This window comes from Hemiscyllium ocellatum, chromosome 46 (assembly GCF_020745735.1).
Source record: "Hemiscyllium ocellatum isolate sHemOce1 chromosome 46, sHemOce1.pat.X.cur, whole genome shotgun sequence".
Taxonomy (NCBI): Eukaryota; Metazoa; Chordata; class Chondrichthyes; order Orectolobiformes; family Hemiscylliidae; genus Hemiscyllium; species Hemiscyllium ocellatum.
The window spans coordinates 12628926-12652279 of record NC_083446.1 but is presented as its reverse complement, the minus strand read 5'-3'; the positions used below and the strand labels follow the sequence as shown (position 1 = coordinate 12652279).

General features: G+C 44.3%; 2 protein-coding genes across 4 annotated transcripts; one reads left to right on the top strand and one right to left on the bottom strand.

Moving 5' to 3' along the window:
- The first annotated feature begins 1006 nt into the window (after nt 1-1006).
- On the top strand, nt 1007-3880 carry LOC132836128 (zinc finger protein 239-like). Of its 2 annotated transcripts, none has more exons than XM_060855438.1 (2): nt 1007-1166; nt 2158-3880. In XM_060855438.1, exon 2 carries the CDS (start codon nt 2269-2271, stop codon nt 3058-3060), a length of 792 nt encoding a protein of 263 aa, XP_060711421.1. In that variant the 5' UTR covers nt 1007-1166; nt 2158-2268; the 3' UTR covers nt 3061-3880. The 2 variants fall into 2 exon arrangements, with proteins under 2 accessions (XP_060711421.1, XP_060711422.1); XM_060855439.1 differs by lacking the exon at nt 1007-1166 and adding an exon at nt 1986-2062.
- A 2664-nt stretch (nt 3881-6544) lies between these two features.
- On the bottom strand, nt 6545-21787 carry LOC132836122 (zinc finger protein 239-like). Of its 2 annotated transcripts, XM_060855428.1 has the most exons (5): nt 21655-21787; nt 20573-20675; nt 14010-14169; nt 10854-10958; nt 6545-7834 (listed from the first exon to the last, which is right to left on the bottom strand). In XM_060855428.1, the coding sequence occupies exon 5, from the start codon at nt 7725-7727 to the stop codon at nt 6690-6692; it is 1038 nt and encodes a 345-aa protein (XP_060711411.1). In that variant the 5' UTR covers nt 7728-7834; nt 10854-10958; nt 14010-14169; nt 20573-20675; nt 21655-21787; the 3' UTR covers nt 6545-6689. The 2 variants fall into 2 exon arrangements, with proteins under 2 accessions (XP_060711411.1, XP_060711410.1); XM_060855427.1 differs by lacking the exon at nt 14010-14169.
- Between the last annotated feature and the right edge of the window lie 1567 nt (nt 21788-23354).

Below are 23354 nucleotides of genomic sequence, written 5' to 3'. Positions count from 1 at the left end.
AAAGGCATCTGGATGGGTTTATGAATAGGAAGGGTTTGGAGGGATATGGGCCGGGTGCTGGCAGGTGGGACTAGATGGGGTTGGCATATCTGGTCAGCATGGATGAGTTGGGCTGAAGGGTCTGTTTCCGTGCTGTACATCTCTATGACTCTATGACGTGCAAATACAGTTTAATACACACAAGTATAATGAAACTTTCAACAATCCACAATCTCGCTATTATCAAAGTGATGATTTGGAGGTGCCGGTGTTGGACTGGGATTTACAAAATTAAAAATCACACAACATCTAGTTATAATCCAACAGATTTATTTGGAAGCACTAGCTTTCGGAGCGCTGCTCCTTCATCAGGTGATTGTGGAATATAAGATCAGAAGACAGAATTTATAGCAAAAGTTTACAGTGTGATGCAACTGAAATAATATATTGAAAAACAATCCAGATCTTTTTCAATATATAACTTCAGTTGCATCACACTAAATGTTTGCTATAAATTCTATGTATTACAATCTTATATTCCTGAACCATCAGATGAAGGAGCAGCGCTCCGAAAGCTAAAGCTTTCAAATATACCTGTTGGACTATAACCAGATGTTGTGTGACTTTTAACATTTATCAAGTGAGTGAGACGGAATTTCTGAACGTAATCTTAGTAAAACCTCCCTAGAGGGGGGAAGAAAAAAAGTCTTGCTTTCCATCTGCAAATTCCGCTAAAAGAAGTTTACAAAAGCCATCCTTGGACTTCTAAAATTCATCATTTCACCTCCTGTTTCCTGAGTCCTACTGGGAGCGGACGTGCCCTGCGGTATTTCCCTGCCCTCAGTGATTCCCAGGAACCAAGGTTTGCATATGCCCAGCTCAGACCGCCCCCGTGTCTGGTTGACGCCACAGTGTGCAATAGCAAAGTAAGGTGGAGCTGGACGCCATTGGATTGTCCTCCAACCAATCAAGTCCTTACAAAGACACCACGTGCTCTTCTCGCCCCCCCCCCCCACACCCCAGGATCCTTGGAATTTCAGGAGGGGGAGACGGTGAATGGGGACAAACAGCCAAGTGCACGAACGGAACCAGTGGGAGGACACATAAATATCCGGAGGGCATCCAGACCAAAGTTAGAGTCTCCAGGTCCCGCGTTTGCAAACAGACGGCTGTACCGTCAAACAGGAGTGAGCATTCTTCCTTTCTCAGGGGACTTACACCCAGCAGTCTCAGACAACAGGGATGATTGTCTGTTCTGAAGTTTTAACCTTGAACTGACAGCGATTCTCTTTGTCAACCTATTCCAACATCGGCGTGACTGGAAATGGGGAAGGGCCAAATCAAGGAGGGACTGGGAAACAGTAGTGGGAGTTTTAATTGAGGAGCTGTTTGACTTAGATACTGTGCAGGCTAGTAAGGGGAGTGATGACTGGGGAGTGACAAGACTATGGATGTAGACAGAGGAGATTCACATCATCTCAAGTTTCAGATTGAAATGGCTGGTCTGGGAGACAGCATTGATCTGTATTCAGAAGTTCCAGATATCAGAGCTGTGACCAGGCTGGTTCAGCCTCGATTGGCAACACGAGGGAAAGAGTCAGTGACGACGGATTGAAGACAATGGTTTCATTCTTTGAAATACTAAAATAGAATAAATTTCTGAAGTCAGGAAGGTGGGGTGACTTGGAGGTGGCAGTGGTTTACATACACCTGCCAACCTGATCCTTTTGCGAGGTTGAATTTGAAAAGGTTTGGGAGATTCTGATTGATTTGGGAGAAAGTGAGGACTGCAGATGCTGGAGATCAGAGTCGAAGAGTGTGGTGCTGGGAAAGCTGGTCAGGCAGCATCCGAGGAGCAGGAGAGTTGAGCGGTTTCGGGCATATATATAAAAAAAACACTCTTTTTGCAAAGTGTCTCTATTGCAACAGTCTTATTTTTCTCTCTCCTCCCATTGACACCAGACTCCTATGGTAGGACCAGGTGACAGGTTCCCTTCCCTGATGGTCATTTGTGAACCAGTTAGCTTTTTGTGACAATTCTACTAGCTTTTATGGTCATATTTTCCTTATCTTCATCACACAAGTTAGTGAATTCATTGAGTTTAACAGTCTGCCTTTGTGTTTTTGCAGGTTCACTCACACATAACTTTTATTTTCTATTTTCAATCTATTTCACAGGGTTTTAGAAAAGGAAGATTTGCAGTAAGAAAACAGAAACTTAACCTCACATCCGGATCAAAAGGAGTCACCTGATTTACTGTAACTGGAATATTATTGTGGATTTTTAACATGGAAACCAAAATCACAGTTGACAATGGGGAGAAACCGTACACATGTTGTTTGTCGGGACGAGAGTTCAGTCAGTCATCTTATCTGTCAGAATATGAATGCAGCCATCTTAGGGAGAAACCATGGGAATGTGGGGACTGTGGGAAGGGATTCAGTTACCCAGTTCAGTTGGAAATTCATCAGCGCAGTCACACTGGGGAGAGACCATTCACCTGTACAGAGTGTGGGAAGGGATTCTCTACCTCGTCTCACCTGCTCACACACCAACGCATTCACACTGGGAACAGGCCGTTCACTTGCTGTGTGTGTGGGAAGGGATTCACTCAGTCATCCAACCTGTTAACACACCAGCGGCTTCACACTGGAGAGAGGCCATTTTCCTGCTCTGTGTGTGGGAAGGGCTTCACCATTTCAGCTCACTTACTGAGACACCAGCGAGTTCACACTGATGAGAGACCTTTTAAATGCCCGGACTGCGGCAACCACTATAAAAGTTCTGGGGAACTGATGTCCCATCAACGTGTTCACACTGACGAGAGACCGTTCAGGTGCTCTCACTGTGGAGCTGGGTTCAAGCAATCATCTGACCTCACTGTGCATCGACGTACTCACACGGGGGAGAGACCATTCACCTGCTCCACGTGTGGGAAAAGATTCAATCAGACATGTACCCTTCTTAGACACCAGCGAGTTCACACTGGGGAGAGACCTTTTAATTGCACCGAGTGTGGGAAGAGATTTGGTCGTTCCTCTACCCTACTGAGACACCAGCTAGTTCACAAGAAATTATAGTGACTGGACTCTACCAACACAAACAGAAATATGTACATGAAGGTATGTTCTGGCTGACATTCACTTATTGTGGTCAATACTCTGGTAAAAAGCAAGTAAAATCAGCTTGATATGAAACCTGGCTTGGTTACTCATTGTAATCTTTCTTCACATCCAACGAAGTGGAAATCATATAAATTCTGTCACTAAGATTGGGACCCATTTAACACCTTCAACATTCACTCACCACAAATGCACAGTGTGTACCATCTGCCGAAATGCATTTGCAGCAACTCACCAAAGCTCCTCAGACAACACCTTGCAAAACTGCAGCTTCTGCCACCCAGAGGGAGAACAGTAGCAGATGCAAGTTCCTGTCCAAGCCACACAACCTGACTTGGAAAGATATTGACCTTTCCATTGCTGAGTCAAAATCCTGGAACTCTCTCCTAGAACAGCATAGATGTTTTACCTATAACCCTCTGAACTACAGCAGTCGAAGCCAGTTCACTATCACCTTTTTCTGGGCAATTAAGGATTGGCAATGATGCTGGTCTAGTCAGCAATGCAATATTCTGTGAATGAATGAGAAACAAAGGCAGCGTTTTTTTCATATCTGAAACCAATTGCAGGATCCAGCTCTGGAAACCTGCCACTGAATTTCCTTTTTCCTAACACTGATATTCCCATAAATTCTTCCTGAATCAAACTAACACATGTTGAAATGTTTGCTCTGTACACTGATTAAATAAATCGCAATTGTTTCTGAAAGTTACAACAAAGTCTGCTTCTACCATTCGCTAAGTCATAACTTGGTCAGTAAAATAATCCCTTATCTTTACCCTGGAATTTTAAATCATTTTTTCAGAAGTTGTGTTCTATGGTCACCCAACTCTCTGCCAATGGATACAACTTCTTCATGAAAGATGCCCGCAAAAACTAGAGCTCTATTGAGTCACACCTATCTCTGCTCTGAGGAGAATAGTGCTAGCTCCTCTGGTTTCACTTCCCCTCATTTCGGATACTATTCTGGCAATGCTTTCTCCTGCTCCCTCTCCAAGGCCTTGATATCTCTCGTGAAGTGTGACATTCAGAAGTAATTACAAGATTTTACCTGAGGACGAACCAGTGGTTTTTAAAGGTTCTGTGTAACTTGTTTTTGATCTCCATTATTACAGCCAGGGAGTTTGTGATCTTTGGGGGAAAAAAAAACAATTTGTCCTGTCACATTAAATAATGTGTACATCTCCACTCCTAGGTCGCTTTGTTCTTGCACTCTAATACTCCCATTTAGTTTATTCTCCCTCATCTTATTTTTTTCTTTAAAAATCCACTGTTGTGGATCACTTTGGGATGTCCTGAGAGTATGAAAGATGTTGAATGAACACAGGGACTTTTGTCTTTTACCGGGATTTTAACTTGTAGATTTTTTTTAACCCATGGTGAACTCATGATTATCAAAGTGCAGAGACAGCCTCAGCTGGGGGTCAGTGATTGAAGAGGAAAGATCCCAGACCCTGGTTCTTCACGGTTCACTGCAGACCTGACAGGTAAATCAGCAACATTCTCAATCAGGAGACCTCAATAAATGCTACACGCTGTCCTCAAGGGAGCTCTGCAGCTGCTGAGGGATCACCAGTCCCGACTCAACTAACACCAAAAAACATGATCAGTCAGTCACTTAACTGATGGCTGTTCGTGGAATCGTACCATACAGAAACGGGCTGCTGTGAAATAGAACAACCTGAATATATGTACCACTTGTTTCATATATTAAACAGCCCAAGGTGCTTCAGATGAGTTTCCTAAGGCAACATTTGATGCCGAGTCCCCTTGGGCAAGATTTGCGAAATAGCCAAGAGCTTGTTTGAAAAGGCAGATGTGAAGAAACATTTTTAATCAGGAGGGAGCTGTAAACGTTCAGGGAGGAAATGTCTGAGCGTCGCACAGAGGCACGGCCACCAATGATGGAAGAATTAACATCAGAAATTCTAAGTAAATCAGGATGACGGGAGCACAGATAGTGGATGAGAGACTGAGATAACGGATAGTGAGGGACACGACCAGGTGTAGATATCACGGAAAGTGAATGACTGGAGATTACGCAGATAGATAAGGGCATGAGAATGAACTGACTATAAAAGACTGGTCAGAAATGTATTGGAATAATCCAGTTTGAAGGTAACATGGACATGAATGAGATTTTCAGCAGCACGTGAGCTGAGATGGGGCAGAAATAAATGTTATGGACAATGAAACACATGGTATTAGGAATAACCTAGACACTGATGCTCACTTTAGGTTCTGGCAGACTATTCAACTCCTGACCTCATTAAGTCTTTGTTCAAACACAGACAAAAGAACTGAATCCCAGAAGTGAGTTTGGAATGACTGTTCTTGAGTTCAAGGCTGACTTTGACAGAATGTGACATCCAGAGGCTCAAGCAAAACTGGAGGCAATGGGAATCATTGCGAAAACCCTTGGTTGGACCGAGCACAAAGAAAGATGATTGTGATTATTAAAAGTTAGTCATCTAAGCTCCAGGACACCTCTGTTGGAACTCCTCAGGGTAGTGTCCTCAGCCCAACAACCTTCATCAATGACCTTCTCTCCACCATAATGTCAGAAGTGGGATGCTGACTCACGATTACATGATATACAGCACCATGTGGTATTATTCTATGTTGGACTATAAGGTTAAGTAGGGATTTCTGTCTTCACAGTACAATTAAAACAGCAGACGACTTGAGATGAACCTTCTGCGCCATCAAGGCTGAGAGCAGCCAGAGGTTTCCAGAACTAGACTAATTGAGGATATCTGGTCGTGTAGATGAGTCGGACTGAAGGGTCTGTTTCCATGCAGTACAGCTCCAGGAGTCTAAAGATCTTGGACCCATAAAGGATTAACCATTTATGACATGTGTATGTGGGTGTGTCAGTGGGGTGGGAGGGGTGGAGACTGAATGAACTGATAAAGATTGAAGCTACCACACTGCCACAAAGCCTGTCTGTCTTCTGCAATGTACACCTCAGGTGTGCTGTAGAATACTCCCCAGTTTCCCGAATGACTGCAGCTCCAACAACATGCAGGAAGCTTGACACCAACTATGTACACGAATATTTAATTTCGCCACTGATGATGCCCTCCGGAGCAGCATGGTGTACCATCTACAAGATGCAGTGAAGAAATTTGCTAAGGTTCCAAACACAAGACCGTTACCACCTCGAAGGACAAGTGCAGCAGATACATAAGAATGCCATCACCTGCAAGTTATGCTCCAAGCCACTCACCATCCAGACTTGGAAATGTAGTGCCAATTCTTCATTGTTGATGGGTGAAAGTCTTGAATTCCCTCCCTAAAAGCATCGTTGGAGGAGCTACAACAAATGGATTCCAGCAGGTCAAGAAGGCAGCTTACCACCACCAAAAGCGAGCAGGAATGCAGGTCCAGTCAGCAACGCCCACCTCCCACCAATGAGTAAAAAAGGCTTAAAACATTGCAATTAACACAAAACTGGTTTATTTGACTACAATCCAGAACATTAACACTCATAATAGGGCTAGAGCTTATTCCCATTAGCAGAAACAGATGCCAATGACCATGGTTCACGCTCCAATAAGATTAACAGTAAAATCTAATCACCGTAGTTACTTGTGAACTCGCTGGTGTCTTAGCAGGTGGGACGACCGAGTGAATCGCTTCTCACAATGAGGGCAGCTGAACGGTCTCTCTCCACTGTGAACCTGCTGGTGTATGAGCAAGGTAGATGACTGAGTGAAGCCCTTCCCACACTCGGAGCAGGTGTATGGCCTCTCCCCACTGTGAAACCGCTGGTGGATCAACAAATGGGATGACTGAGTGAATCCCTTCCCACACTCGGAGCAGGTGTATGGCCTCTCTCCACTGTGAAACCGCTGGTGTGTCAGCAGGCTGGATGACTGAGTGAATCCCTTCCCACAATCAGAGCAGGTGAATGGCCTCTCCCCGGTGTGAACGCGCTGGTGTTTTGTCAGATCAGACGACCAAGTGAATCGTTTCCCACACTTGGAGCAGGTGAACGGTCTCTCCCCAGTGTGAACCCTTTGGTGTCTCAGCAAGCTGGATAGCTGAGTAAATCTTTTGCCACACTTGGAGCATGTGAATGGTCTCTCTCCAGTGTGAGTGCACTGGTGGATAGTGAGGTTAGACGGTCGCTTGAAGCCATTTCCGCAGTGAGAGCACCTGAACGGTCTCTCATCGGTGTGAACATGTTGATGGCGCATCAGTTCCCCAGAGCTTTTAAAGCTCTTTCCACAGTCTGAACATTTAAAAGGTCTTTCATCTGTGTGAAGTCGCTGATGGCGCCGGAGTTCCCAGGAATTCTTGTAGCACTTTGTGCAGTCTGGACATTTAAAAGGCTTCTCGCCAGTGTGAACTTGTTGGTGTCTCAGCAGAGTGGATGAATCAGTGAATCCTTTCCCACACTCTGAGCAGGTGAATGGCCTCTCCCCGGTGTGCCGGCGGAGATGGGTTTTCAGCTCAGACGGGTAACTAAAGCCCTCCCCACAGTCCCCACACTTCCACGGCTTCACCCCATCGTGACTGCGCTTGTGTCTTGACAGACCGGACGATCGGCTGAAACCTCGTCCGCACAAAGAACACGTGAATGATTTCTCCCGGCTGTGAACGGGGCTTTTCCCTTCCATGTTCAAAACCAATGATAGTCAGGTTACGATAAATTGGGAGACTCCGTCCAAACCTGTTTTGATATTTGGGTTAAGGTTCCTGACTGGAGATCCTCTCCTTTTAAACCCTATGAAATTAGTTGAAAATAGAGAGAGAAAAAAAACAAGATTGAGAGGGAACCCACAAAATCTGTGAAATTGAGCAGAATGAATCTGGGAACTTCTGGGGCCAGCACTAGTGAAAACTGACCATGAAAACTATTGGATTGCATTAAAAACCCAACTGGCTCACTCATGTCCTTCAGTAAAGGGAACTTGCCACCCAGCTTGGAGCCACACAATATTCTACGGGAGAACAGAGAGAGTTAGAGCAAGGCGGGAGAGGTAAGAGAGGAATTTTATATATCTGCAGATTGACCAGAACTCTGACAAACTTCCAAACTTTCAACTCCCACCACCTAGAAGGACCAGGTGGGCAGGGGTATACGAACACACTAAGTTCCCTCAAACTCACACACTGTCCTGACTTTCCTAACGTTAAGCACTGTTTCAGCAGTAATTTCCTCCATTTTAATCTTGGGAAGACTATAGCTATCCTGCTACAAAAATCACTCCCTCTCTCGCAACTCCATCCCTATTCCTGACCATTGTGTACAGTCTAGTCCAGTACTGGACAATGTCATATTTCACCCAAGGATCAGCTTCTAACCATCTGCTGTTTAGATCAGGCTGGTGCTGGAAAAGCACAGCAGGTCAGGCAGCATCCGAGGAACAGGGAAATCATCAGGAATTCCTGATGAAGGGCGTTTTGCCCAAAACGGCGATTTTCCTGCTCCTCGGATGCTGCCTGACCTACTGTGCTTTTCCAGCGCCACTCTCATCTAAACTCTGGTTTCCAGCATCTGCAGTCCTCACGTTTGCCTTGTTGATTCTAACCATCTGCTCCAGTCTCACCACCTCCAAGATATTTGTACTCTCCTCACTCCAGCCCCCTTGACATTCCTGCTTTTATTTGTTCTAACTTGAATGGCTGTGTCTTCAGTTACCAAGACCATAATTTCTGGAATTTACTTCCTAATCCTCTCCCTTTCTCTTCTTCATTTTCCTCCTTTGACATCCTCTTTAACATCTACCTCTCTAACCAGGTTTTTGGTCACCTGTTCCAATTTCCATTATGTTGAGGTTGTACAGGACATTGGTGAGGCCTCTTCTGGCATACTGTGTCCAGTTCTGGTCACCCAATTATAGGAAGGATATTATTTACTGGAGAGGGTTCAGAAGAGATTTACCAGGATGTTGTCAGGTATGGGAGGTTTTAACTGGAGCGTAGGAGGTTGAGAGCAACCTGATAGAAGTTTATGTTTAAAAAAAAAGAGGTACAGATAGAGTTCATGGTAGTTGTCATTTCCCTAAGATGGGAAATTTCATGAGGGGGCACATTTTTAAGGTGAGAGGAGAGAAGCTTAAAAAAAGACAAAATAGGCAATCGTTTTACACAGCGGGTGGTCCGAGTGTGGAATGAACTTCCTGAGGAAGAGGTGGATACAGTTACAGTGTTTAAAAGGCATTTGGCTAAGTACATGAATAGGAAAGGTTTGGATGGAAAATGGGCTAGGAGCAGGCAGGTGGGACTAGTTTAGTTTGGGATTATGTTTGGCATGGATTGGTTGGACCGAAGGGTCTGTTTCCGTGCTATCTGACTCTATCCCCTCTGGTGACTCAGTGTCAATGTTACTTTCTATTAGTCTGCAGAAATAGCTTCTATTACGTGAAAGGTGCTAATCAAATGCAAAGTGTTGTTGATTTGGGCATATTCATTCCTCATTGCTGGGGGAAAATTCTGGAATTCCTGCTGTAACAGTTCTGAGAGAGCACTTGAAACTGTTATGAAATTGCCTTATTCTTAATCTTGTTTTGAGGATTTGTGTTTCAAGCAATGTGGACAGTGGACATTAGAAAATGTCATATTTCACAATTTGTTTCTTTTTAAGAAAACGTGTGAGAAAGAGGACATTTTCTTTGAAGACATTTCTTAAGCTATCTGCTTCGGATGTTTACTGCAAATCACATGTGTGAGTTCTTGGATGTTGGGAGTTAGCTTTTTTTTTCACTTTTGGTGTTCCACTGGGAAACAGCCTATTTATAGATACTCCCAGTTTGTTCTTGCCTTTCTGAGAGAGCCATTTTTTGAGGATTCAGCATTATAACAGAAACACTGAACCAACTGTCCTCTGAAAAGCCACTAAAAATAATTATTTTTCCTGTTTCCTGCATCTGCAAAGGCCTGTGTTTAATGACACCGATCTATGTGTGTCAAGATACTGACTGAAAACCATCTTGAACATCCTTTTTACCATCATGAACTTGCAATTAGTTTCTCTGTTCTAATTACCTTGTGTATGCGTGTTGGTTATTTTGAAGGATAAATACTTATTCTGTAATGTTGCATACCGCGTGTTAATAATCATATTTGTTAATCATTGTGAGATAAATCTTGTTTTTGAAAATAAACCAATTGTTTTATTGATTCTGAAGAAGGGTCACTGCATCCAAAACACTGACTCTGCCTTCTCTCTACAGATGCTGCTAGATCTCCTGAATTTGCCAAGCATTCTCTGGTTTTGTTTCAGATTTCCAGTGTCCACAGTTGTTTGTTTTTTTTAAAAATTTCAATAGTTTTACTGTTTAGCAAATAAATATGGTTGATGAATTTGTATTTTAAATTGAATGTAAGCAAAGTATAAAACAGGCCATATCGGGGACTGGGTAAAGCTTTGAAATTGATGTGATTGGTGAGTGGTGGCTTGAGAGACAGACAGATACACACACACACACACACACACACACACACACACACACACACACACACACACACACACACACACACACACACACACACTCTCCAACCCTGGGTATTACACACCAGACGCTGCAGTAGTTCAAGGTGAAACACCATCTTCTCTGTGGGCAATTGGGGAGTCACTAATGTCTGCTGGAATTCTTTGCAAACAGCAGGGAAATGAAAGAAGCTGATTCACTCCTGTGGAGAGGCAGGATAGGTGCAATGGGCTGAATAGTCTCTTTCTGTATTGTAATCATTAAATGATTCTATGATTCAATGAAAGGGGATTAGCACTTGGGACCCACCTTCACACAAACCAGCTCTTCATTGCCCTGTCTGTATTTCCAGTCTCGGTTCTCTGAACAACGCCTGCAACCAAATCATACTGAAATTCTGCAGCTCCTAGAAATCTGCAATTTAAAAAAATAGAAAAATAAAAAATAAAAAACAGAAACGAATCAGAAATAGACTATTGTGCAGCACAAACGATTCCTGACTTTAAAACATACTGTCAGAAAATAGAGTTGGCGAGAAGGCAGTACAGAGGAACCCCGATTATCCGAACGACACGGGTAGGGAGTATTTTGTTCGGATAATCGAATACACAGTTTAGCCAAGCATCGGGACCTTGTGATCTTGTTCAGATAACACAAAATTTAGATAACTGACATTCAGATAATCGAGGTTCCTCTGTATATAGTTGAAAATAACAGTTAAGTACTCAACTACAATAAGCCCGTTACTTGCAACAGAGGACATACGACAATGATGGAGAGGCACAGATGTCAGAAAGAGCAATGGATTGACGTGAATGGAGATTCCCTGGAAAGGAGTCACACCAACCCTGCAGCCATGAAATCTCTCACAAATAAAACAGTGCAAACCTGAAACCTCTGCATTGTCGATGAATAGTGAAAATTTGAAACTACTGCACCAATTTCTGTTTTAAAATGCCTTATTCGAGCCTACAGGCCGAAGAGACAATGCTGCAAAGTTACCAACTGTGGGATTATGACTGAACACCTCTAATCAGATTCCCCAATAAATGCAGTTGGAACGATATCAGAAGCACTGAAGTCGGGGGAAGATCGGACTGTTCAGGAACTATTCCATGTAGAGTGAGGATGTCACCACACAACTGTCAGTGCATGATGACATCATATGCATAAACACAAAAAATATGGGTGTGTGCAAACCAGTGGTCACCATCCATCATGAAGGATGACAAATTTGAGAAGGTGGGTGGGATGATAAGTTAGTTTACGGATGAGACAAAGATTGGCCAGGTGGTTTACAGTGAGGAGGAAGGTGGAAGATATTGGGTTACAGGAAGATATACTTACAGATTTATTAGATGAGCAAATCATTAGCAGATGGAAATTAACCCTGATTATTTTGAGGTGATGTACTTTGTAAGAGGGGACAAATCAGAGGGACTCCTCAATGAAGAGCAAGACACTAGAAAGCTTGGAGGAACGTGGGACTGCTTGTCCACAGATCCGTGAAGGTGGCAGGACAGATTACTCGGGTAGTAAAGGGGGAAAACAGGGCTCTCGCCTTTATCAATGGTGGCACAGATTATAAAAGCAGGAAGGTTATGTTGGAGTTGTACAGAATGATGATTTGGCCACACAGAGTCATGGAGCTGGAAGGATGAAAACAGACCCTTCAGTCTAACTCGGCCATGCTAACCAGATATCCTAAATTAATCATGTCCCGTTTGCCAGCACTGGGCCCACATCCCTCTAAACCGTTCCTATTGATATACCTAGCCAGATGCTGTTTAAATGCTGGAATTCTACCAGCTGCCACCACTTCCTCTGGCAGTTTGTTCCATATACGCACCAACCTCTGCCATGTAGGTCCCTTCTAAATTTTTCCCTCTCACCTTAAACCTTTGCTCTCTAGTTTTGTACTCCTCTACTCTGGGGAAAATACCTTGGCTATTCACCCTACCCATGCCCCTCATGATTTTATAAACCAGGGAAAATAGTGCCACCCTCAGACTCTCCCTTTAGCTCAACCCTCCAACCCTGGCAACATCCTTGTACATTTTTTCTGAACCCTTTTAAGTTTCACAACATCTTTCCCATAGCAGGGAGACCAGAATTAAACACAGTACTGCAAAAGTGGCCTAACCAATGTCCTGGACATCCGCAACTTGATCTCCCCATTCCTATACTCAATGCACTGACCAACAAAGGCAAGTATACCCAACCCCTTCTTCACTGTCCTGGCTCTGGGGCACAGTGGGAAAGGGTAAAGCTAAACAGGACCTTAGTGATAGGAAACTCGATAGGGGACAGACAGGAGATTCTGAGGCTGCAAATGGGAATGCAGGATGGTGTGTTGCCTCTCGGGTGCCAGGGTCCAGGATGTTTTGGAGTGGCTGCAGAACATTCTCAAAGGAGAGGATGAGCAGCCAGAAGTCACTGTGCACGTTGGCACCAATAACATAGGTGGAAATAGGGATGAGATCCTGCAGAGTGATTATAAAGAGCGAGAAAAAAATGAAAAACCAGGGCTTCATCAGTGGTAATCTCTGGATTACTTCCCGTGCCACATGCTAGTGAGGGTAAGAACAAGAGGATACAGCAGATTAACACGTGGTTAAGGAATTGGTGCAGGGGGCAGGGATTCCGATTTCCAGATCATTGGGGCAGAGGGGATCTGTTCAAGAGGGACAGATTACATCTGAACTGGAGGGGGACCAATATCTTGGCGGCCATGTTTGCTAGTGCTACAAGGGAGGGTTTAAACTAGATTGGTGGTGGGTGGGGTGGGGATTCTCAACAGCAGGGAGGCATGTGTGAGGCTGGAAGGAAACACAGTCATCAGAAATAGTAATGTGAAGAGACAGCTCAGGCTGGAACACAACCGGGAGCAAGAAATGCCAGTTGGATTAAATTGCATCTATTACAATACAGGAAGCTGACAGGTAAGGCTGATGAACTCAGGCGTGGGATAGGTACATGGGACTGGGCTATTATAGCCATTATGGAAACATGGCTAAGGGAGGGACAGGACTGGCTGCTTTATGTGCCAGGGTACAGGTACTTTAGGCAGGTCAGAGGGGGTGGAATGGGGTGAGGGTGGAATTCCACTTTTGATTAAGGTGAGTATGACAGCAGTAGTCAGAGCTGAAATAACTAAAGAGTCATCCAGTGAGGCTTTGTGGGTGGATCTCAGAAATAAGAAGAGGCTGGTGATATTACTGGGGTTGTACTATAGGCTCCCAAATCGTCAACGGGAATTAAAGAAAGAAATATGCAGGGAGGCTGGGGAGACTTGTAGGAGCAATAGTGTTGTCGTGGTAGGGGTTTTTAATATTCCTAACATAGACTGGGACTGCCATAGCATTAAGGGCTTAGATGGGGTGGAATCTGTTAAGTGCGTTCAGGAAAGTTTCCTCAAGCAGTATACAGAGGGTCTTACTTGCGAAGGGGCAAAACTTGACTTACTCTTGGGAAACGTGGGCGGCACGGTGGCACAGTGGTTAGCACTGCTGCCTCACAGCGCCTGAGACCCGGGTTCAATTCCCGACTCAGGCGACTGACTGTGTGGAGTTTGCACATTCTCCCTGTGTCTGCGTGGGTTTCCTCCGGGTGCTCCGGTTTCCTCCTACAATCCAAAAGATGTGCAGGTCAGGTGAATTGGCCATGCTAAATTGCCCGTAGTGTTAGGTAAGGGGTAAATGTAGGGGTATGGGTGGGTTGCGCTTCGGCGGGTCGGTGTGGACTTGTTGGGCCGAAGGGCCTGTTTCCACACTGTAAGTAATCTAATCTAATCTAATCCAATCTATCAAGACAGGTGACTGAGGTGGCAGTGGGGGAACACTTTAGGAACTGTAACCCTAGTTCAAATAATTTTGAAATAGTGATGAACAGGGACAAAACTGGTCCACAGGGTCAAGTTTTAAATTGGGACAAGGTGAACTTTGATGAAATTAGACAGGAGCTTGAAGGGGTTGATTGGAGTAGGCTGTTTACAGGCAAAGGGACTGCTGGCAAGTGGGAGGCTTTTAAAAGGGGGAGAGCTAGAGTTCAAGGTCTATATGTTCCTGTGAGGGTGAAGGGCAAGGTTGACAGGAATAGGGAATCCTGGATGACAAGAGGTATTGAGGCTCTGACCAGAAAAAGAAGTGTGGTTTAGGTACAGACAGGTGGGATCAAGGGAATCCCTGCAGTTACACAGGGGATACAGGAGTTTACAAGGGCAGTAGACATAGTGTATATAGATTTCAATAAGGCCTTTGCTAATGTTCCACAAGGTACCCTGCTCTGGAAGGTTAGATCACATGGCCTCCAGGGGGAGCTGGCAAATTGGGATACACAATTGGCTTGATGGTAGGAAGCAGAGGTGTAAGGATGCTACTTGAGTGCCTCAGGGGTCGGTGCTGGGCCCAATGCTGTTTGTTATCTGTATCAATCATTTGGACGAGAATGTATGAGACATCATCAGTAAGTTTGAAGATGTCACTAAAGTTCTCAGAAATTGCAGCAGGACCTTGATCAGCCAGGGAAGTGGGCCAAGAAATGGCAAATGGAGTTTAATACGGACACGTGTGAGGTCTTGCATTTGGAAAGTCAAATCAAGGCAGGGATTTCAAGGTGAATGGTAGGACTTAAGGAGTGTAATGGAGCAGAGAGACCTTGGACTTCGGGTGCACAGTTCTTTGAAAGTGGAGTTACAGATAGACAAGACAGCGAAGAAGGCTTTTGGTACACTGGCCTTCATAGCAGTTGGAAAGTTATGTTGCAGTTATACAGGACTTTGATGATGCCGCACTTGCAGTATTGTGTTCAGTTTTGGGCACCTTGCTTTAGGAAGGACGTTATTTAACTGAAAAGAATGCAGAAGAAATTTACGAGGATGTTGCCAGGACTCATCAGTCCGTGTTACAGGGAGAGGTTGGGCAAGCTCGGACGTTTTTCTTTAGAGCGTTGGAGACTGAGGGGCTATCTTAGGTGTATAAAGTCATGAGAGACATGGATAGGGTGAATGCACTCAGACTTTTTCCCGGAGTTAGGGAACTGAGGACTGGAGGGTATCAGGTTAAGGTTAAAGAATAAAAGGGAACCTGAGGGGCAACCTTTTTACACTGGGGGTTGTATACATACAGAATGAGCACCAAGCAGGAGCTGTTGAGGTGGGGACATTAACAACATTTAAAAGGCATTTGGACAAATACATGGATAGGAAAGACTTAGAAGAATATCGGCCAAGTGCAGGGAAATGGGGTTGAGCGTAGATGGACATTTCGATTGGCATGGACCAGTTTGGGCCAAAGGGCCTGTCTTCATACTGTAGGACTCAATGACTCTATCTGGGACTCCACTTTCAGGAACCATGAAACTGCACTCCAAAGTCTCTTTGTTCAGCAACACTCCTCAGGACCTTGTCATTAAGTGTATAAGTCATCCCCTGACCTGCCTTTCCAAAATGCAGCAAGTCACATTAATCTAAAGTAAACTCCATCTGGCACACTTGGCCCATCTGATCAAGATCCCAAGCACTTCTTCGCTGTCCACTGCACCACCAGTTTTGGTGTCAGCTGCAAACTTTTTAAGCATACCTCCTACTTTCACATCCAAATCATTTATATAGATGACAAAAAGCAGTGGATCCAACACTGATCTTTGTGGCACACGACTAGTCTCAGGCTTCCACTTTGAAAAGTGACCCTCTATCACCACCCTATGTCTCTTATCTCTGAGCCAGTTCAGTAACCAAATGGCTAGTTCTCCCTGTATTCCACGTGATTTGACCTTGTTAACCATGAAACACATTACAGAAGTCCATGTAGATCATGCCCACCGCTTTATCTTCATCGAGCCATTTCATCACTTCTTCAAAAGCTCAATCAAGTTCGTGAGACATGATTTCCCACACACAAAGCCATGTTGACTGTCCCTAATCAGTCCTTGTCTTTCCAAATACATGTAAATCTTGTTCCTCAGGATCTGCTCTAACAACATAGAAATAAAAGTGCAGAAAAAGAGCCTTCGGCCCAACTCATCAGACATCCTAAATTAATCTAGTCCCGTTTGACACCATTTGGCCCATTTCCCACTAAACCATTCTTATTCATATACCCATCCAGATGTCTTTTCAATGTCATACCTGTACTAGCCTCCACCACTTCCTCTGACAGCTCATTCCATACACTCACCACTTTGTGCGAAAACATTGTCCCTTCAGTCCCTTTTAAATCTTTCCCCTCACCTTAAACCTATGCTCTCTAGTTTTGGACTCTGCACCTGGGGCAAAGCGTTTGTTGATTTACCCTATCCATGCTCATGATTTTATGAACCTCTATAAGGTCACCCCTCAGCCTTTGACACTCCAGGGAAAACAGCTCCAGCCTATTCAGCCTCTTCCTTTCACTCAAAACTGGCAACATCCTTGTAAATCTTTTTCAAACCCTTTCAAGTTTCACAACATCCTTTCTATAGCAGGGAGACCAGAACTGTATCCAGTATTCCAAAAGTGGCCTAACCTGCGCACTACTGATTTCAGCCTCACCAGTTTATCTAAAACCCGAAAAAAACTGTAAATCAGAAATGAAAACAGATATTGCTGAGAAGCTCAGCATCTGTGGTGAGTAATCAACGTTAACGTTTCATCTTGTTCTGACGAGGGGTCACTTGATCTGAAACGTTAACTATGATTTCTTTCCACAGATGCTGCCAGATCTGCCAAGCTTTTCTAGCAATTTCTGTTTTTGTGACCTATCTAAAGTTCGCTGGCTTTTCCTTACCACCTTTCTTAAATAGTGGCACAGTGTTAAACAACCCCCAAAACGTCCGGCACCTCACCTGTGGCTATCAATGATACAAATATTTCAGCAAGAGGCCCAGCAACCACACGTTCTCGAGTATACCTGATCAAGTTCCGGGAATTTATCCACCTTTAATGCTGTAATATGACCTTTTTCCAACATGTCATTATTTATTTCCCCAAATTCTCTAGCTTCCATATCCTTCTCCACAGTAAACACTGACACAAAATAATTAGGCACGGTGACCAGGGCTTTGTGCAGGGCAGGTTAGGTCTTACTAACTTGACTGAATTTTTTGAGGAGATGACAAAGGTGATCGATGAGGGTACAGCAGTAGATTATGTTACATGCATTTTAGTAAGGCTTTCAATAAGGTTCCTAATGATAGGCTCAGCCATAGATTTAAGATGCAAGGGATCTACGGTAACTTGGCTGTTTGTGATTGAGAATTGGTTTGCCCATAAAAGACAGAAGATAGTGGTGGAAGTGTGTTTTTCTGACTGGAGGTCTGTGACTGGTGGTGTTCCACAGGGATCCGTACAGGGGCCTCTGCTGTTTGTGATATATATATATATATAAAAAAATGACTTAGATAAAAACATAGATGTGTGTATTAGTAAGTTCGCAGACAATACAAAGATCAGTGGAGTTGTGGACAGTGTAGAAACTTGTTAAAGGATTCAGTGGGATATAGATCAGTTGCAGATATGGGCGGAAAAATGGCAGCTGGAATCTAATCCAGTTAAGTCTTACGTACTGTAGGTTGGGAGATCAAATGTTAAGGAAATATACAGTTAACGGCAGGACAGTGAATAGCATTAATGTACAGAAGGATCTTGGGGTTCAAATCCATAGTCTCTAAAAGTGGCCATGCAAGTACAGAAGGTAAAGAAGGTGTACATAGCATGCTTGCCTTTACTTGAGTACAAGAGTCAGGAGGTCACGTGCAGCTTTATAGGACTTTGGTTTGGCCACATGTGTTCAATTCTGGTTGCCGCAGGACAGGAAGGATGTGGAGGTTTTGGAGAGGGCGCAGAGGAGGTTTACCAGGATGCTGCCTGGATTAGAGAGTATGAGCTATAACGAGAGGCTAGAGAATCTCAGGTTATTTTCTTCTGAGTGGCAGAGGTTGAGGGGAGACAATAGAAGTTTATAAAATTATGAGATGCATAGATATGGTTGATGGTCAGAATCCTTTTCCCTGAGTTGAAATGTATCAGATACATTGAAATGTGTAATGGGGGCACGCATTGAAGGTAAGAGGAGGAAAGTTCAAAGGAGATGTGAAGGGTAGGTTTTTTTACACAGAGAGTGGTAGGAGCCTGGAATGGTGGTGGAGGAGGCAGGTACAATAGGGGCCTTTAAGGAACTTGTAGATAAGCACATGAATATGCAAGGAATGGAGGGTTTTGGACCAATGGCAGGCAGAACAGATCAGTTTCATTTGGCGTCATGTGGGCCAGTTCCTATGCTGTACAATTCTGTGTCCTCGTATTCCCCCCCACTTTCTCCAGTTCCACACATTGGTGGTCTTGCTGATCTTTAAGATGCCCTGATCTCTGCCTTGTTTCTGTTTTCCTTAACGTATTTGTAGAATCCCTTTGGATTCTCCTTAACCGTGTTGGCCAAAGCTATCTCATGTCCCTTTCTGTCCTCCTGATTTCCCTATTAAGTATACTCCTACTGCCTTGATACTCTTCTTGGGATTCACTCAACCTCTGCTGTCTAGACCTGACATATGCTTCCTTCTTTCTCTTAACCAAACCCTCACTTTCTCTAGTCATCCATCATTCCCTATACCCACCAGCCTTGCCCTTCACCTGAACAGCAACATATTGTTTCTGGACTCTCGATATCTCATCTTTGAAGGCTTCTCACTATTCAGCCCTTCATATGCAAATATCCACCTCCTATCAATTTTTAAAAGCTCTTGCTTAATACTGTTAAAATTGGCCTTCCTCCGATTTAGAACATTAACTTTTAGATCCAGTCTATCCTTTTCCATTACTATTTTAAAATGAACAGAATTATGAGCACAGGCCCAAAGTGCTCCCTCATTCACACCACAGTCACCTACCATGCCTTATTTCCCAAGAGTAGATCGAGTTTTGCTCCCTGTCTAGTAAGTTCATCCACATATTGAATCAGAAAATTTTCTTGTAAGCACTGAACAATTTCCTCTCCATCCATGCCTTTATCACTATAGCAGTCCCAGTCTAGTTTGGAAAGTTACCATCACCACTCTATTGTTCTTACAGATACCTGAGGTTGGCTTCTCAGTTGCTTGATGAATATTTGAGGGAGGGTGTCTATAGTACAATCCCAACAAGGTGATCATCCCTTTCTTATTTCTGGAGTACTGTGTGCGAAATAACTCCACCGAGACTTGCTCCCTGTCACCAAGTCACCCTTTATTGACACACGAACAGTCCTTGACTGTAGTCCTGCCTCAAGCAGTCAGGCACCGGAGTGACAATATCTCTGACACGCAAACTGTTTGTGTCAGTTAGGGCTCCTTGACTGGGAACGCATTCTGTAATGAACAGATGGCTGACCTCAGTACAATCACTGCAGTGTGCAGTTCTAGTCACCACACTGTAAGAAGAATGTGATTGCATTGAAGGATATTCACCAGAATGTTGTCAGGGATGGGATATTTCAGCCATGAAGAGAGGCTGGATAAGCTTTGGAGCTGGGGAAGGGGGGGAACCTGATAGACATGAATAAGAGGATGAGGAGTATGAACAGGATGAATAGAAAACAGCTGTTCCCCTTCATTGAAGGGGCAACAACAATAGGCATACTTTTAAAGTGAAAGGCAGCAGGATTAGAAGGGATTTGAGGAAAATCTTTTTCACCCAAAGAGAGGTGGGGGTCTGGAATGCACTTGAAGTGGGAAATCTCACAATCTTGAAATAGTACTTGTATGAACTCTTGAAGCATCCTGACCTGCACAGCTCTGGGCCCAATGCAGGTAGTTGTATACTTCTGACAGTGCAGATCTGATGGACTGAAGGGCCTCTTCTCTACTGTATGATTCTGTGAGGTGAGGGTCCTGGAGAGGGTGCAGAGGAGATTTATTGGAATGGGTTGGGGGCTGAGGAATTTTGCTTGCAAATTTAAATAGGTTTAGATAAGGTGATAAAGAAAAGCTGATCCTATTAGCTGATTGTAAGAAGAGAGTGGAATACGAGGAAGAAGTGGTATGCAGTGTGTGACCATAAGCTAATATTCAATGCTTACACTGAAAATCTGATAACATCCAGTTCCTAATGACGTGACTAACTCAGATCTTGATTTGACGTTTAATTTTCAGTTTCCTTTCTGAAAATCTTCTTCCAGTATCCTGCAAAAGAGATTTACAAAAGCCATCACTGCCAGGCCAGGACAGAAATTCAGAAGGGTCAAATATTTCTTTGAGTTTGAGTTTGTTTGTATATAAATCCTCCCATTCTGACACCCCCAGAGGAAGACTGTTGAATCTCTAATCCTATCACTCTAGGAGAAAAATGGACAAAATTCTCTTCTCCTGTATCCTCATCCAGATGGCCATACATGTATTCTGTTCCGCATTTCCTCTTTTTATCATCAGCTGTTCTGGGTCATGATTTTTTTCTGCTGTGGATCTTCATATATCACTGATCACAGCTCAGATCATTCAGGCAGAACACTGGCTGACATTATTGCCTCACAGTGCCTGGGAACTGGGGTTGATTCTGCTGTTGGGCAACTATCTGTGTGGAGCTTGCACGTTCTCTCTGCATATGCATGGGTTTCCTCTGAGTGCTCCAATTTCCTCCCATAGTGCAAAAACGTGCACTGGTCATGCCAAATTGCTCACAGTGTCTAGAGTTGTGCAGACTGGCGGGCGGGGGCGGAGCCATCGTAAATGCAGAGTTGGGATGGTCTTTGGAGGGTCGGTGTGGGCCATGGGCCGAATGGCCTGTTTCCAAGGTGCAGACATTCAATGACACAGGGAAACCAGAGATCATGATTTGCCTCTCTTTGCTTCTCTACCGACGCTCTGCTTCATCGGCAATTCACTCAAGGACTTATGCAGCTTCGTGTACAAATTGTGGCCATTCTGAAACTGCTCCTTGGAACGTCAAATTCATTGAAACAATTGCCCCTCAAAAAGATGGCGGCCGCGCATCCTTCCCGGCATACATTGCTCCCGACAAAGATGGCGGCCGCGCATCCTTCCCGGCATACATTGCTCCCGACAAAGATGGCGACCGTTAGCTCGGGCCTAACACTGGAAGCCGCGGCCTCACTCTGTGTAAACAAGTGGACCAGAAAACCTATTTCGGGGGACTGGGACTTACGCAACATGTTTAGTTAACCTCCCCATCCATCAACCGGGTCCATCGCTCCCGCGGCACCGCCTTTTTCTCATCGTTTACAGAGCCGACATAAAAGCATTCACCCATCGTCCGCAATCACTCCGCGCATGCTCCATACACGCCAACACAGTGCGCATGCGCTCCTGCTGTTGGGTCCAGCGGGTGTCAACAAGAGCTGGGAATGCTGGGTAACAGAGAATGCAAAGTACTGGAGATAACAAGATGGTCAAGCATGGGGAGAAAGCCAGCCAATGTTTCTAGCTTAGGTGATTCTTCATCAGAGCTGAAGAGAAGTGTGGAGGGTATTGCTGGGGGAAAAAGATGTTGATAGTGGCAGAACAACGATGTGTCCAACTGCTAGATTGGAAAGAGCAGACAGCCCCACTAGAGTGGGGAATGGGCGAGGGGACATGGTGCCAGAGAATATAACCAGTAAAGCTAAAAAAAAAAGTGCATGAATGAGTTCACAATGAAGGTGTTGAATTCAATGTTGAGCCCAGAAGTTTGTAAAGTGCCTAGTTTGAAGATGAAATGTTGCTCCTCTCGTGGTGCTGTGATTTGTTGGAGCATTGTAGGACAGATAATTTAGGCATTCAAGCAGGATGCTGTGTCAAAACGACTATTTACTGGAAGGTTGGGGTCATGCTTGGTGCATGGGCCAGAGATATTCTGCAAAGTGGTCACCCAGTCTGTTTGATTTCTCCAATGTAGAGTAGGCTGCAGAACATACAATACACAAGTTTGGAGGAGGTACAGATGAAATATTGCTTCACCTGGAAAGACTGTTTAGGTCCTTGAATGGGGAGCAAGGAGGTGGTGAAGGTGCAGGTGTAGTTATATGGGAAGGTGCTGTGGGAAGGATGGGGCACGGAAGTTAATGTTGGTGATTGAAGAATGAACCTGTTCCTTTGCTTACTTTTAGCTTTTCTTGTTACTTTCTCTGTCACCATGTCTCCACCTCCAGTAAGACTGTCAGTTCTTTCCATTCTGGCAGTCGGACATACCATTGTTCTGCCATTCTGATCACTTAATCTGAATTGATAACATCCTTTTCCCCCAGCACTCCAACCCTGCCCTCCCCACTATGGCGTAATTGCTGATTCCTCCACACTTCTCTACAGCTCTGATGAAGAATTATCTAGACTCAAAACATTAGCTTGCTTTCTCTCCATGAATGCTGCCTGACCCGCTGTGATCTCCAGGTCAATTTGTTTCTAATATAGATTGAAACCTCTGAAGTAATTTGCTCCTACCCATGCTGGGTAACAGACCTGGCACTGAAGACTTGATGTCTTGCAATGTGATTTATTTTTGTTGTATTTCAGTACAGGCAGAGGCAGAGAAAGCGAAATGAAAAAACTAGGCATCAAATTTTACTCGAAGCTGTCAGGCGAGCCACGCACACCTCCTGTGTATTGAAAATCCTGATTATGAATATATACAAACGGTGCAACATCCTGGGGATTACGACTGACCAGAAACTGTTTGCATCAGCCATATACTGTGGCTACAAAAGTAGGTCAGAAGCTCAGATATTTCAGGGCAAATAAATCACCTCCTGTCTCCTAATACCCATCCATCATCATCAAGGCAACTATGTGATCAAATACTCTCTGCTCATCTTGAACAATGCAGCTCCAACAGCACTCAAGAAGACACCATCCAGAACAAAATATGGATGG

What these genes read in the sequence shown, in the direction of transcription:
- LOC132836128 (XM_060855438.1), top strand. Translation starts at nt 2,269, where the DNA reads ATGGAAACCAAAATCACAGTTGACAATGGGGAGAAACCGTACACATGT.
- LOC132836122 (XM_060855428.1), bottom strand. Translation starts at nt 7,727, where the DNA reads ATGGAAGGGAAAAGCCCCGTTCACAGCCGGGAGAAATCATTCACGTGT.